The following is a 14,519-nucleotide window of genomic DNA, read 5'->3' on the forward strand; positions in this document are numbered from 1 at the left end:
TTGGCTTAGGTGGAGCCCCAAATGTCTTGGGTGTTGCGCCTCCATTTAGTAAAGTAGGGAAAACCCTGCACATGTGGACAGTTTTGTGCTTACTCTTATGTCGTTGCGTCGTAGCTCCACATCAGTGACTGCATGCCCGTGGCTGGGGTGGCAGCGGGCGAAGCAGCAGTACTGGCACACCGCTGTCTGCTCAGCCTCACAGTGGTACAGTCTGTACTCGTCATGCTGTGGGCAGGTCCAGGCCTTCACCGCCTCCGCCTCCACCAACAGGTGCCCCAGGGCCGAGCACGGCTGCTGCAGGTGCGTCTGAACGTGGGACTGGCAGCACGGGGCGTTGCAGCGCAGACACACTTTGACTGCAGGGAGCGGCGGGCCTCGGCGGCACAGGATACACTGCAGAGCAGGCGTGGAGGCCTTTTCCACACTGAGGGCGTTGTACTTCTCGACTATGTTAGACAGTTTGTGGTTCTTCTCCAGGCTGGGCTTCTGCGTGTAAGCGTGATTGCACTCAGGGCAGCGGGCCAGAGACGAGTCTTTGGCCCAAGCCTCGCTGATGCAGCCCCGGCAGAAGTTGTGCTTGCAGGGCAGCTGGATGGGGTCTGAGAACACGTGCAGGCAGATCGGGCAGATAAGCTCCTCCTCAAAACAGTTCCTCCATGTCTCAGCCATGTCAGAGGCCATCATGGTGCGAGCAGGAGCAGGCATACACTTAGTCTGCCTTCCACTTAGATCTGTCTCTGTTCACAACACAGTAAGCAGAAAGCTCAAAACCAGTCTCAAAAAAAAAAAAAAAAAAAAAAACAGAAGATAAAAACAGACCTCCCCTGAAAGACTTCAATCCTTGTAACCAAACTAGTCGAGACGAGTCTCCCTGACAGATAACATGTATTGCTTATTGCTGCAGCATGAAGGCAAATTCCAGAAATCGACCAGAAAAGGCTTTGGGAGAGAATGACAACACGTGGGTGATTTCAACACACACAGCAGAGGCTGACGTGATACAGATTACAGTAAACGGTGCTTTCCTTTCCTCTAAATCCCACACAGCGTCTGCCTTTACAGCTGCTGTGAATGTTTAGATATGTGTGTGCAGGCCTACAGGAAGCTAAAAGCCTGTCAGCTACAGGTAAACCATAAACGCAAACAAGGCACAGAGAACTAAATATGTATACAGTTCCTCTGAAGGTGAATCAATCTCTGTACAGCACATGAAAAGACACTTGATCCTCCTGTCCTGCTGTCTGTCTGCTCAGGCCTTCACCTCCAGCTTACTTCACTGTCGGATTATGATTGACTGTGGACCAATTCAGGCAAACAAACCAAGCATGAAAACCATGAAAAGGCTGCCTTGAGTCCACACCCTGAATACTATTCACACCAGAGAGAGCTCTTAGACCTGAATCTGTATTAACTGGACCTCGGTGACTGGACTGATTCCCTTAATAATCACATCTCAGCCACGATGCTTTTGTCCACAGAATCATAAATAAGTATCTGAGGAGCCTCGACCATCCACCATCCAATGCAATTATTATTATTATTGTACCCAACGATGTTTGGCAGTAACACGAGAAATACTGTTCACAGAGCAGACAAATGCCCCCCTGGTACCTGAAGCCCTTCACTAGTCCCACATAAAAGGCTCATTTTCTGTGGATGAATAATAAGAACGCCTGCTATGTGGCACAGCTCGCATATCTGTACACAAGGCCTCGGCTTTTTCTGCGAGTGTTCAGTCGACAACAAAGGCCTTATAATCTCATTAAAGAGCAAATCATAGCCGGGCCATCATTTCGAGGCTGTTTACTGCATAGTTAATCGTTTTAATAGTCCAGTCCAGCTCCTGCGCACAAAACAAAGGGTTTTAGGATCCGCAGGAATGTTGGCTGCTGTTGCGGAGCCTTTCGCCTCCTCTTCCCCCCCACCCCCTTCCCCGACACATCGATCAAATATCTCCTCCGAACCCACAGATTCGTATTCCCAATCTCCCTGGCCTCTTTTTTCCTTTGCTCTCCGCCTTATTTACCTATTGTCGTCTTTAGCCTTTAAGCTAACATCAGATTTGGTCGGCTAAATCGCCTCAGACGTCACCTCACCATTTTCTCCCATTGCACAGGTACAGACAAACACTACAGCGGACAGATGTTCTGGCACTTTCTAACACAAGCTACTGTCATTATTTATAAAAGCAGATATGATTTTTTATAGATAGAGCTAATAAAATATACCAAAAATCTAGCCTGCTGCTCTTAAGGGGACGCCGCTGCTCTGTCCTTGTTATGGCTAGCTGTCATCAGCCATCTTGCAAATCCTCATTTTAAAAACAGGACATATCCGCCGTGGAAAAGGCTCCGTGGAGGGGGGGGGGGGGCTCTTTCACCGAAGCTCTTTCTCTCTCTTGTCGGTACACATCACCGAGAACTCCCGTCACCGGAATACACCCATTTTTGTACGGTTCTTGTAGCTCCAAGAGGTGGTAGGTCTGGCCGCCGTTGGTGTAGCGAGGCCCGGTCTGTTGGCTGCGTCCGCCCGGTGCGATGGGACTCCTCTCCGGGAACACGTACAAGCAGAGCGGCTGTGAATGATAATTTGTGTTTTCTCTCTCTCTCTCTCTCTCTCTCTCTCTCCCTCCTCCTCCTCCTTCTCCTCCTCCTCCTTTCTTTCTTTCTCTGTCTCTAGCGGCCAGGCTTTAGAGAGAGAGAGAGGAGGAATGCAGCCGAACTGGACTAGACTCTAAACCCAGTAAAGACCCGACGCGTACCGACGCACGACCGGATACAGCCTTCACAATAAAATAGAGCCACCGCTATCGATTATTATTGTTATCGATTAATCCATCGATTTTTTTGATCCCCTGATTCGATTAAACGACTCTTTGAAGAGGGGGAAAATAGGCCTAGTGAAAATGTGAAATAGACATGCCTAAAAAAGTTTAAAATAATAATAATAATAATAATAATAATAATAATAATAATAATAATAATAATAAATAAAAAAATTAAAATAAAAAGTCTTTTATTCCAGAACCAGCTGAAACAAGAAACACAAAACATATAAAAGTAAAAGGACATATATATAAAAAAAAAAAAAAAAAAAAAAAAAAGAAATAACAAAAGTATAAAAGTATATATAAAAATACCTATATATCAGTGTTTTTCAACCTTGGGGTCGGGAACCCACATGGGGACGCCTGAAATTTCTATTGATTGATACAAAAATTGTTATAAAAATAAATAAGAAATGAAATTACTAATAATATAAATCTGTGTTGAGTTGACAGAGCCAATCCCAAACATATCAGGCAAACTGTGGTTGTGAAACTGCAGCACTGTGGTTCTGTTTATCTGTCAAATGTTTGTTGTGGTCAGTTTCAGATGCTGCAGCTCTTTCATAATTCATAGTTTGAGTTCTTGTTTGTTCAGTATTAATTGTCAACCTTGTAAATCCAAGATGGACTGACTGTACATATCCTGACCAAGGAAAATCCAATTCTCTGTTTGTGCAGTAATCTACACTTGGCTTTTCTGCCTCCGTCCACAATAATATACATTATATAGACTAAGTGTCCTCTAACATTAACCTGGATTTGAAACAGAGGATAGAAAACTATTACATGATCATAAACAAATTAATTGTAGCAAAAAATGTCTCAGTTTTGAATGTCATGGGTCGACAGAAATTTGTGATATTAAAATGGGGTCAGGAGTACAAAAAAGGTTGGAACCTACACTATATATATTATAGAGCTGAAATGATTAATCAGGTAATTGACTCAAATCAATTAAAGAAATTATTCAATCACAGTTTTTCTGAATTGAACCGTTGTGTCTTTAATTTTGCTGCAGCTAAACATGGGTTCCACTGTTGTTTTTCACACAGAATGTGTGTGGTTGTGTGTGTGTGTAAGTGTGTGTGTGTGTGTATACACACTTTTGTACTGTTGTATAAACTGATGAATGTAGAACACTGTCAAGCCTGTCTCCAGACGATAGTCTGGTTTTGTCTGTCTTTTATGTTGTCTGTCATTTCCTTTCCGTTTTATTTTGTAAAGTTTCCCTCATGTGTCATGTCTGGTGTCTTTGCTTCCTGTCCCTGATTGTGTCCACCTGTGTGATTACCTGACTCCGCCCTAATTTGTTCCACCTGTGTCTCATTGTCTTCCCTCCCTTTTGTGTATTTAAGCCCTGTGTTTTCCCCTGTTTGTTGCCAGTTTGTATTTTCTCGTGAGATACTTACCAGCGTTTTTGATCCTGTCTGTCTACCTGTGTTTGACCCGGTTTGCCATCTCTGTTTTTGCCTGTTGCCTTATCCCTGTCGGTTTTGTCTGCCCCATTCTGACCTCCTGGTTTTGACCTCCTCGCCTGATTTAAACGGTACGTGAGCTAGCCTGATCCCTATGTCCTGTTGCCTGTTTGACTGCCTTCCCGTGTATGACCTGGTTCTGCCACTGACCTCCCTCTGCTTCTTCCCAGTTGGGGAAACCGACGTGTACTACCAAACTGGACAGTGGGTTTTCGTCTCCGGTCCGGGGAACTTGCCCTGAGAAGATCCCCGCCACCATTATCCTCAAGATTTTGTACTGTATCATTTTTACTGAACTGTCAGTGAGCTTGGTGTTTAATAAACACTGTGAACTTTTCAGTCTGTCTCTGGGTCGTGCATCTGGGTTCAGTTTTCGTACTCTGAGCATTACAGAACACATCTTTTTTTGTGTATTTGGCATTTCACAAAAATAATAATGGATACAAATCAACGTTGCTGCTTCTATGACACATCCCTGGTCGTAACCCTACTTTGCATGTGGAATATTGAAAATACTTTATATTTAGTTTTCTCATGTGAAAACATGGTGGCATAATGACAAAAACCTGACATTTAAAAGGTTAAAGGTTATTTAAAAAATCATGAATCATTGTGATATCAATGATTAGGTCAGATGGCAGTGAAAAATCAGTTTAATGAAAATATAATGTGTAATTTTTTTTTTTATTGCTGCCCCTTGAATAGCTTATTTTCTGTGCTCATCGGTATGAGTGTTTGACACTGCACAAAAAATACATATTGATGTGTTTATGTATTTTTTAGAGCTTGCTTTTAAAAAGCACATTTTTGGAACTAAGGCTCCGTTCAGATGCAGGTAAATGTGGTACAAATCAGATATTTTCGTTCATATGTGACCTGTATCTGATCTGTTAAAGACAGTCTGAACAGCACTAATCTGACCCAGACCACTTTCAAATGGGGTCCTGTATCTGACCCAGACCGCTTTCATATGTGGTCCTAAATCTGACCCAGACCGCTTTCATATGTGGTCCTGAATCTGATACAGATCTGATATTTTCCAATGGGACTTCAGTCTGAACATCCAGGTTGCATTTATCCAACCTTTACATCATCAAAATGCGACAAACGTCACAGTTGTTTGTCCCAGGAGGAGGAGCGGAGGAAAACCATATTTCCTTCTGTAAACACAGTGTGTGTCTGCGTGGTCGCATATTCCATCAGGACCTCTTTAGTGCATGTGGGTCACTTCAGGGTCACACTCAGTTCAGACTCAAAACTGATAGAAGTTGCATTTAATGTGGAATATGAACCAACACTTAAAAAAAAAAAAAAAAAAAAAAAAATCGGGTTTCACCAAAAAGTCTGAATTTTGCATTAGACTTGCTGTGTGGGCGGAGCCTCAGATGTATGAATGTGACTAGTTTACCATCTTATTGAATTAATAAGCTAATGTTTAACATTAGTTCAGCCAGGAGCCCTCACAGATGGCTCTGACCCCTCATACTCTTGATTTGTCCAAATATGGTCACTTGTGAGTCCAAAAGACCATTATAGTGAAATCTCAAAGTACTGATTTCAAAATGGCAGTTCACCAGTCATGCTTCCTCTCAGCAGTAAACTACTGTATATTCCCCTCTTTAATGTTGTTTATGATGGTTTGGCTTGATCAGGTCCAGTGTATAGATTTGTGTGGAACTGGGAGGATATATGAAACTTTCCAGAACAGGGGTGGTCAACCTGCGGCTCCAGAGCCTCATGTGTCTCTTCATCCTCGTTGTAGTGGCTCCTCCCTTTACTGCGGTCAAACCAGCCGCCATTCTCCTCTGCATGGTCAAGCCAGCTGCTAGTGTTTTTCTTGTGCGCTACTCATTCGACAATTGCAGTAGATGAACTGCATGGAGCGAATGTGCCTTCCAGACAACAAAAGTAAGGGCTCATTTATGCTCTACGTTAAATACGCCGACAGATACAGACGGAGGGTTCTGTCCGTCCTTTGTATTTTACTCACGTAATTCTGTCCATTTTCCGGGAGCTTGCAGATGTGAACCCAGACGGAGAATATGGAGCAGTACAACTGGGAACTGTGGAGGCAGCGTTGAGTTTTGAAGAGAATCATTTCCATAAATAGCGATACTTTTCATAGAGCGACTGTATGAGTATGAGTACTGTGTACTTTTGGAGTAATCCTACAACAGATTCCCTTCCAAGCTACAAAAGTGTGTTTTTTCATCTGAAATAGGCTTAAGATTAAATTCAATGATGAATAAAATTAACTTTTCCATAAGTACCTCATGAATTTGATATATTTGGTATTAGTACTTCATATACTATTAACACAAATACTATGAACTACTTTTACTGTGTACTTTTAGAGTAATCATACTCCAGAATCCATTCCACACTGCACTTCTGTTTGTTGTATTCAGTGGTTGTAACAGATAAAATGTAAAAAAAAAAGATTAAAACTTTTAAAAGTTTATAAGCTCTGCTATTTTTTGCGGCTCCAGACAATTTTTTTTGGTGGAAGAGGGGGCAAAATGGCTCTGACTGATAATAAAGATTGCAGACCCCTGTTCTAGAACACAGAAAAAAGCTTCACAGCATCACAGACTGTGTAAAAACTGGACAGAAGTTTGATCATGTCACACATTTAACACTGTTGTTTCAAGGCCAGGAGTTTGTGTTTTATTGGAGCCAAAACTGACCATATTTGGGAAAAAATGGTGGGAGCTGTGGAACGCTAAGGTCAAAGAGTGATCAAATGCCAAACGATACCAAGTTTCATCTTAAGTTAATACTTAACTTCAGTTAGTCAGTTGGATCCAAATGTGTTGAAGACAGTGCACATGTTGTTTGTAGATGGCATTGGACTGGTTTGGTGTTTACATCCTGGGGTGTGATGTTAAAATGGGGTCATGGGACGAAAAAGGCTGGGAACCACTGGAATAACCCACACACAAACAAACACACACACACACACACACCCCACACTTCAAAACTAGAGGAGCCTCCAGACCATGGAATTGGTCCACTGTCACTGTGTACTTTATGTTGAATGTTTTGAAAAGCAGCTGAAGATGTTGTTTAAACTGACTTTTATTTCAGTGTGGGTTTTATGACATTGTTTTTATCTGTTGTTACCTCCGCCAAGGAGGTTATGTTTTTGCCGGTGTTGGTTTGTCTGTCTGTCTGTCTGTCTGTGTGCAAGATAACTCAAAAAGTTATGGATGGATTTGATGAAAATTTCAGGAAATGTGGATACTGGCACAAGGAACAAATGAAAAGCTGTTGTGGAAAGAACACTCGTCATCTTGTGTCAGTGTTTTTCTGAGTTTTACTTTGAAACCACAGTCACTGAACTTCCACTTTAATGCAGCTGTTCTACTACTGACTTAACGGAGCTCTCCTCTCCTCCCCTCCACTCCTCCCTCTCCTCCTCCCTCTCCTCTGTTTCCAGTGATTGTGGTGGTGGTGTGAGTGGCGCAGAGTTTTGAACTGGTTTTCGGGTCTGTTTTTCAGCTGTTTTCTGCACTGATTCAACTGCATTATCAGGTAAGGTGTTGTCTTTATTAATTTATTAGATTAGTTGTGTTGCTGCCGGAGGTATGGCGTATGCAGAGATGCCACCTCCGTCTTATACGGCATGGTGTACGGATAGTCCCTCCAAACGGTGCCGTCACCGTGGAAGAGGTTCTACCAGCAGCAGGAGAACAGGTGGACATGAAACATTTTGTATGCTTCTCGCATGAATAAGGTGGTCGATGTTTTCCTGAAAAGTGGACCTCATGTCACCTGTTCATTGAAGGTGGTGTGTTTCATCGGGGAACTGTGTTAGAACCGGTAGTACGAGGTCTGGACCCAAATGCACAACCCACAGACAAAAATACAGTTAAGTGGTGTTTATTAAACACGGACAGGATAAACAGTCCACACAAAGGGGTCTTGAGTGAATCCTCGAAGGATTGTTTGCGTGGATTCGTCACGGCGTCCGAATCCAAAAGAGGAAGCTCACTGCTCGGGTCGGGAGCACACGAGGGGAACCCGACTAGGAGAAAGCAGAGGAGCGTCAGGGGACATACTAGGTCATACACAGGGAGTCTAGCAATCAGGCAACAGTACAAAAGGGGAAACGCAAAAACACAAACCATGAATCCGGGCAAAAAGGGTCGAACACCAGAGTGGCAGATCAGGCTGAAGTACTAGTAGGGAGTCAGGCAAATCTCAGAAGTCGAGGAACAATCCAGGTCAGGAACAAACAGGCAGGCAGACAAACAGGATCAGAAGAACGCTGGTAGGTAAACACACCACGAGGGAGGAATACGAACTGGCAATGAACAGGGGAAAACACAGGGCTTATATACACAGAAGGGAGGGAAGACAATGAGACACAGGTGGAACAAATCAGGGTGGGGACAGGCTATCAACACAGGTGAAACAATCAGGGAAGGGAAGGGAAGTAAAGACACCAGACCTGACACAAGATGAGGACTTAACAAAATAAAACAGGAAATGACACACAAGACAGACAAAACATACAAGAGTCCAGGGACTGATATGACAACCTGTTCGTGCAGGTTTCTCCGCTGTTGGCTCTGTCAATGCGGATAACCAAATCCGGTGTTCTGCTGTTCATTCCAAATGAGCTGTTAGAGAAAGAGCTTCGCCGTTTTGCTAAATTTGCGAGCGGAATGAGAACTGTTGGTCTGGGGTGTAAAGACCCCAAACTGAAGCATGTCCAGTCTCTGAGGAGACAGGTGTTCATGTTCCTGGACTCGCAGACACAGACTTTGGAGGTGTCTTTCTGTGTCAAACATGGAGACGCTTCCTACATGGTGTATGCCAGTTCAGGACAGATGAAATGCTTTGAGTGTGGTGATGTGGGACAGAAGCGGTTTGTGTGTCCTCATAAGCAGCAGGGTGATAATGCCAGCGGCCCCACCCGCACCGAAGTGGCGGTCGGGACCACTATGGCAGCAGGTGAGTCCGGGACCGATGAGTCCGGGACCGGTGTGCCTGAAGCCGATGCCTCCAGGAGGTCGCGCCAGTCCTCCAGGTTAGGAGACATGAGTCAGATGTCAGAGTAGTGGAGGCGGCTCCTGATCACAGAGAAAGCGGTAAGATTATGATGGAGGGAGTTAGTGAGACAGCAGGACAGGAGTGTGCAGCTGAGGACTGTCAGAGCCTTTCTCATTCTGCAGATGACCTTCTGTGTAACAGCCAGGCGTCATGTACAGCAGATGATATGGATGATGATTATGAGTCAGATAATATTTCTATTTCTGGAAGCTCAAACAGGAGTGTGGACCTGTACCCATTGGAAGATATCAATCAATTTTTGGACAAAACTTTCAAAAAATCTGTGAAACTGGAAGATTGCTTTAAAAGATACTGAGAAATTTATTAGATCGGTTAATGTACTGAAAAGAAAGGTTGGTTTCGACCTCCTGGATGAAAAAAAGCGGTTTCGTCTTAAAAAACACATCACCTCTTTGAGGAAAAGTAGTGGTAAAACCAGAAGATCTAATAATTTGAAATGATAATGCATCACTGGGTGTCTGTCTATCTGCTCTGGTTTCTGATTGGTTATATCTGTCTACCTACCTTCTCTGTTTTATCTATGAGGAGCCTTAAAATAGGGTCTCTGAATATTAATGGTGGTAGGGACAGACAGAAGAGGGCACTGATTTCTGAGGTTTCAGACCAAAAAGACTGATGTGTTGGTTGTTTTTGCAAGAGACACACACGATCACACAAGATGAGACAGAGTGGGGTCTTTGGTGGAAGGGTTCCTATAGACTCAGCCATGGGACAAATTTCAGTGCAGGAGTAGCTGTTCTATTTAAAGATTCTGCTACATCTATTTTATCCTGCAAAGAAGTTATAAAGGGTTGTCTGTTAATTGACAGAGCAACTATAGAGGACTCAGTTTACTGTTTTGTTAACATCTATGCCCCAAACAGTAGAATGGGGAGAGTTAATTTTTACACTCATTTAAAAGATGAACTGTCAGTGCATCAGCAAGATTATATTATTGTTGGTGGTGACTTCAACTGTACCCTAAATTTCACTGTTGATAGGATTGGAGAGGAACCCCACCCTCAGTCATCTCAGACACTTAACACTGCCATATTACATATGAACTTGCTGGACTCTTTTAGAGTAAAACACCCACAATCCCAACAGTACACGTGGGTCAGGGTCTGTAATAACCAGATGTGTGCAGCTAGACTAGACAGTCTTACTCTATGTCCTCCCACTTGGCCACATTATTCAACACTATAGTGATGTCTCCTATCATCTATTTGCGGATGACATCCAGATATACTGCTCCTTTAACTCCTCTGAGCCCCACAAACTGCGTTCCTTAATCAACTGCTTGTCAGAGCTGAAGCAGTGGCTAAATGATAACAGCCTCCAGCTGAACTCCAGCAAAACTGAGACCCTCATCATTGCCCCGGATAGTGCAATCCCAGGGATCAAACATCACCTTGGAGACCTGAGTTCCTCGGTAAAGACCAAACTGAGGAATCTGGGTGTCATCTTTGACCAGGACATGTCTTTAGAATTCTACTCCAAACACCTAGTCAAAAACTGTTTCTTCCAACTACGCAACATCTCTAAACTCAGGTCTACGGTGTCCATAAATGAGCTCGAGATGATCGTTCACGCTTTTGTGTGTTCTCGCTTAGACTACTGCAACAGCCTGTTTACATGCTTAAACAAGAAGGAGCTGGCCCGTCTACAGTTTGTCCAGAACTCTGCTGCAAGGCTTCTGACCCGCACAAACAGGAGAGCCCACATCACTCCCATCCTTAAATCTCTCCACTGGCTCCCTGTTCTATATCGTCTTCATTTAAAGTTCTTGTGCTAACTTTCCGGGCCCTACATGGCCAGGCCCCTGCATACATTGCTTCCCTGATCCAGCCCTACAGCTCGACTCGTAGCTTGAGGTCTTCAGGACAGCACCTGCTGATGGTTCCACGCACCTGTTTTAGCACACGCGGTGACAGGTCTTTTAAAGCTGTGGCACCACGTCTATGGAATGACCTGCCTCTACACCTACGGTCCATGGACTCTGTAGAGAGCTTTAAGAAACACCTCAAAACCCTCCTGTTCAAAAAGGCTTTTCAGTCTTCCACCTGACCCAGGGCCACCACAAACTGATTACACTCTATGTATTCATCATAACGTATTCCATGTGTCACCCCCCCCCCCCCCCACCGGTCTCTCTATATCTCTATCGCTCTCTCTTTTCTCCTCCTTTACTCTCTCTCTCTCTCTTTAAGCCCAACTGGTCAAGGCAGACAGCCATCCTTCAGGAGTCTGGGTCTGCTCGAGGTTTCTGCTGTTAAAGGGAAGTTTTTCCTCGCCACTGTCACCAATCACAAGTGTTTGCTCCTGAAGGATTCTGTTGGGTCTCTGTAAACTTAATTTGATTCTGATTTGAATTGATAAAGCACTTTGTGACTCTGTCTGTGAAAAGTGCTCTATAAATAAATTTACTTACTTACTTACTTACAGAATCTACATTTCAAAAACTCTCAGCCCCAGATTACTTCACTGCAGTATAAGTCCAGTTGGTTTTACGGATCATCATTTAGTAACAGTTGAAATCATAACCTTGCCAGGCGAACGGGCTAAGTCCTGTTGGCACTTTAATAATAAACTGTTACATGACAAAATTTTCTGTCAACTTTTTGAACGCTTCTGGATTAATTGGAAATCTAAGAAAGAAAATTTTAGTTCCCTGAAGCTTTGGCGGGAGGTTGGTAAGGCACAAATGCACAAATACGTGTATTTTGTCAGCAGTGCACCGCCTATTCCTCTGCTAGAATAAAAAGTGAAATTAAGGATCTTGAAAAAGATATTATGAGTATTGAAGAGGGTTTAAGTAGGTGTGTAAATAATATCACTGGCCCCCTACTGGAAGGGAAAAGGTTGGAGCTGAGCTCACTCCTGCAGGAGAGAGTTAAGGGAGCCCTGGTCCGGTCTCGTTTCCTCCAGCTTAAGGACATGGATGCTCCAACGTCTCTCTTCTTCAACCTGGAGAGATCAGTGGCTGAAAGAGAATCAATGGCTGTTTTAAAGCTACCTGGGGGAAGCATTACAACTGACCCAGTTGTGATGAGGAAGCATGCCATGGATTTTTACACTGACCTGTTTAGTGCAGAACCTTGCCACCTGAAGTGTCGTGAAGAGCTTCTGAAGGACCTTCCTCAGCTCAGTGAGGGGGAAAGAGCAGATCTTGATAAAGACTTGACCCTGGAGGAGTTAACATCTGCTGTTAACCAGATGGCATCTGGACGAGCACCAAGGATCGATGGTTTGTCCATGGACTTTCTTAAAAACTTCTGGAACATTATTGGTCATGATCTGCACGGTGTTTTCCTGGAGTGCTACAAAACTGGATCTCTCCCGGTGTCCTGTCAGAGGGCAATACTCTCCCTGCTGCCTAAAAAGGGAGACCTGGCACTATTAAAGAACTGGAGGCCAGTTGCCTTGCTCTGCTCAGACTATAAGATACTGTCTAGAGCTTTATCTAACAGACTAAAAGAAGTACTCCGAAATATTATTGATGCTGATCAGAGCTACTATGTGATGGACCGGAATATCATGGACAATATTTTTCTTATTAGAGATCTCATTGATGTGTGTAATTGTCAAAATGTAAATATTGGCGTTCTCTCTTTGGATCAGGAAAAAGTGTTTGACAGGGTGAATCACTCTTACTTGTTCTCCACACTACGGGCTTTGGTTTTAGTGATGGCTTTGTGTCTTGGTTGGGTTTACTTTACTACAATGCACAGTGTTTGGTGAAAATGGGGGCAGGGCTAAGCCTGCCAATCCCTGTGCAGCGGGGCATAAGGCAGGGCTGTCCCATCTCAGGCCAGTTGTATAGTTTGGCAATTGAACCTCTGCTGTGCAGGTTCAGGGACCGGCTCAGTGGGTTTTCCATGCCTGGGCCCAGTGGTTTTGAGCATTGTCTAACGCTTTCTGCTTACGCAGATGATGTAAACATTTTTGTGTCTAGTCAGGAGGATGTTCAATGTTTGCAAGACACCCTGTCTGTATATGAGAAAGCAACATCTGCACGGGTGAATTGGACAAAGAGTGAAGCGCTGATGTTGGTCAATGGAGGGATCAGGTTGTGCCCACTCTCCCTGGAGGTCTTAGATTGGGGAGGGAGGGGCTGAAGGTATTGGGAGTTTTCCTGGGTACCGATGGGTATCAACAAAGGAATTGGGAGGGAATTAAGGAGAAAGTGTGTACCCGGTTGTCTAAATGGAAATGGTTGCTACCCCAGCTGTCTTTTAGGGGAAGAGTTCTGGTTGCTAATAACTTGGTTGCCTTGACTCTTTGACACAAACTTATCCCTTTGACACCACCGAGTGGTCTTATAGAGGATATTCAGAGGACAGTCCTGGACTTTTTCTGGTCTGGTAAACACTGGATCCGAGCAGCAGCTTTGTACCTTCCTGTAGCTGAGGGTGGGCAAGGACTTATAGACATTACATCAAGAATTGCCTCATTCCGACTGCAAACGGCACAAAGATTTCTGTATGACAGTGGACCAAGATGGTTGGAGACAGCGCGACTGCTGATGTGGAGAGCTGGGCATTTGTGCTATGATAAGCAACTGTTCCTGGTAAAGAGTGCAGAGCTTGACCTGACTGGACTTACACCTTTTTACAGTTCTGTTCTACAGGCTTGGCAGTTTTTAAGGTTTGAACGAGCTTGTAATCAGACTCCGGGAATGTGGGTTTTTGAGGAGCCATTGTTTTGTAATGACTTCCTGAAGACTTGAGCCCTGCAATCTGCCAGCCTGCAGGCCAGTCTTAGAGGAGCTGGTTGCAACAAACTAGGACATCTAATGAAGATGGCCGTCCTTCTTGTCAATGTCCTGAGAGAGGGGAGTAAAATCGTATCCATTTGGTTGTTTAATAGGGTGGTGAAAGAAGTTTGTGAGACTCTGCCACCCCAGTTAAGACTCTTTGTGAGAGATCAATCCCAATGTGATCAGTGGAGTGAGGGCAGTGAATACAGCTTCCCCACCTTGTCGATTTCTCCTGCAGTGGGGTAATGGCAGGAGGGGGAGGGTCAGCTGCTGTCTTTTACAACACCACACTTGGACAAGTTCAAGGACGTTGGAAAAAAGGAGTTGTATCAGATCTGTGTTAAAGTTCTCCATCTCCAGTCACTCTCTGAAGTTAGGGAGTCATGGTGGACTGAGTTTT

General features: G+C 44.1%; 1 protein-coding gene across 2 annotated transcripts in view; it reads right to left on the reverse strand.

The window, feature by feature from the left end:
• Positions 1-2,769, reverse strand: part of trim8b (tripartite motif containing 8b) — a 32,640-nt gene extending 29,871 nt beyond the window's left edge. The window contains exons 1-2 of one of the 2 annotated variants that reach the window (XM_030121953.1): positions 2,241-2,769; positions 94-736 (exon numbers count right to left, since the gene is read on the reverse strand). In XM_030121953.1, coding sequence (XP_029977813.1) covers positions 94-705 — 612 coding nt within the window. In that variant the 5' untranslated portion in view covers positions 706-736; positions 2,241-2,769. Of the gene's footprint in view, positions 1-93 lie in introns of both variants that reach the window. The other variant, XM_030121952.1, reaches the window with a different exon arrangement.
• Positions 2,770-14,519: the final 11,750 nt, after the last annotated feature.

Source organism: Sphaeramia orbicularis, chromosome 19 (assembly GCF_902148855.1).
Source record: "Sphaeramia orbicularis chromosome 19, fSphaOr1.1, whole genome shotgun sequence".
Classification (NCBI taxonomy): domain Eukaryota; kingdom Metazoa; phylum Chordata; class Actinopteri; order Kurtiformes; family Apogonidae; genus Sphaeramia; species Sphaeramia orbicularis.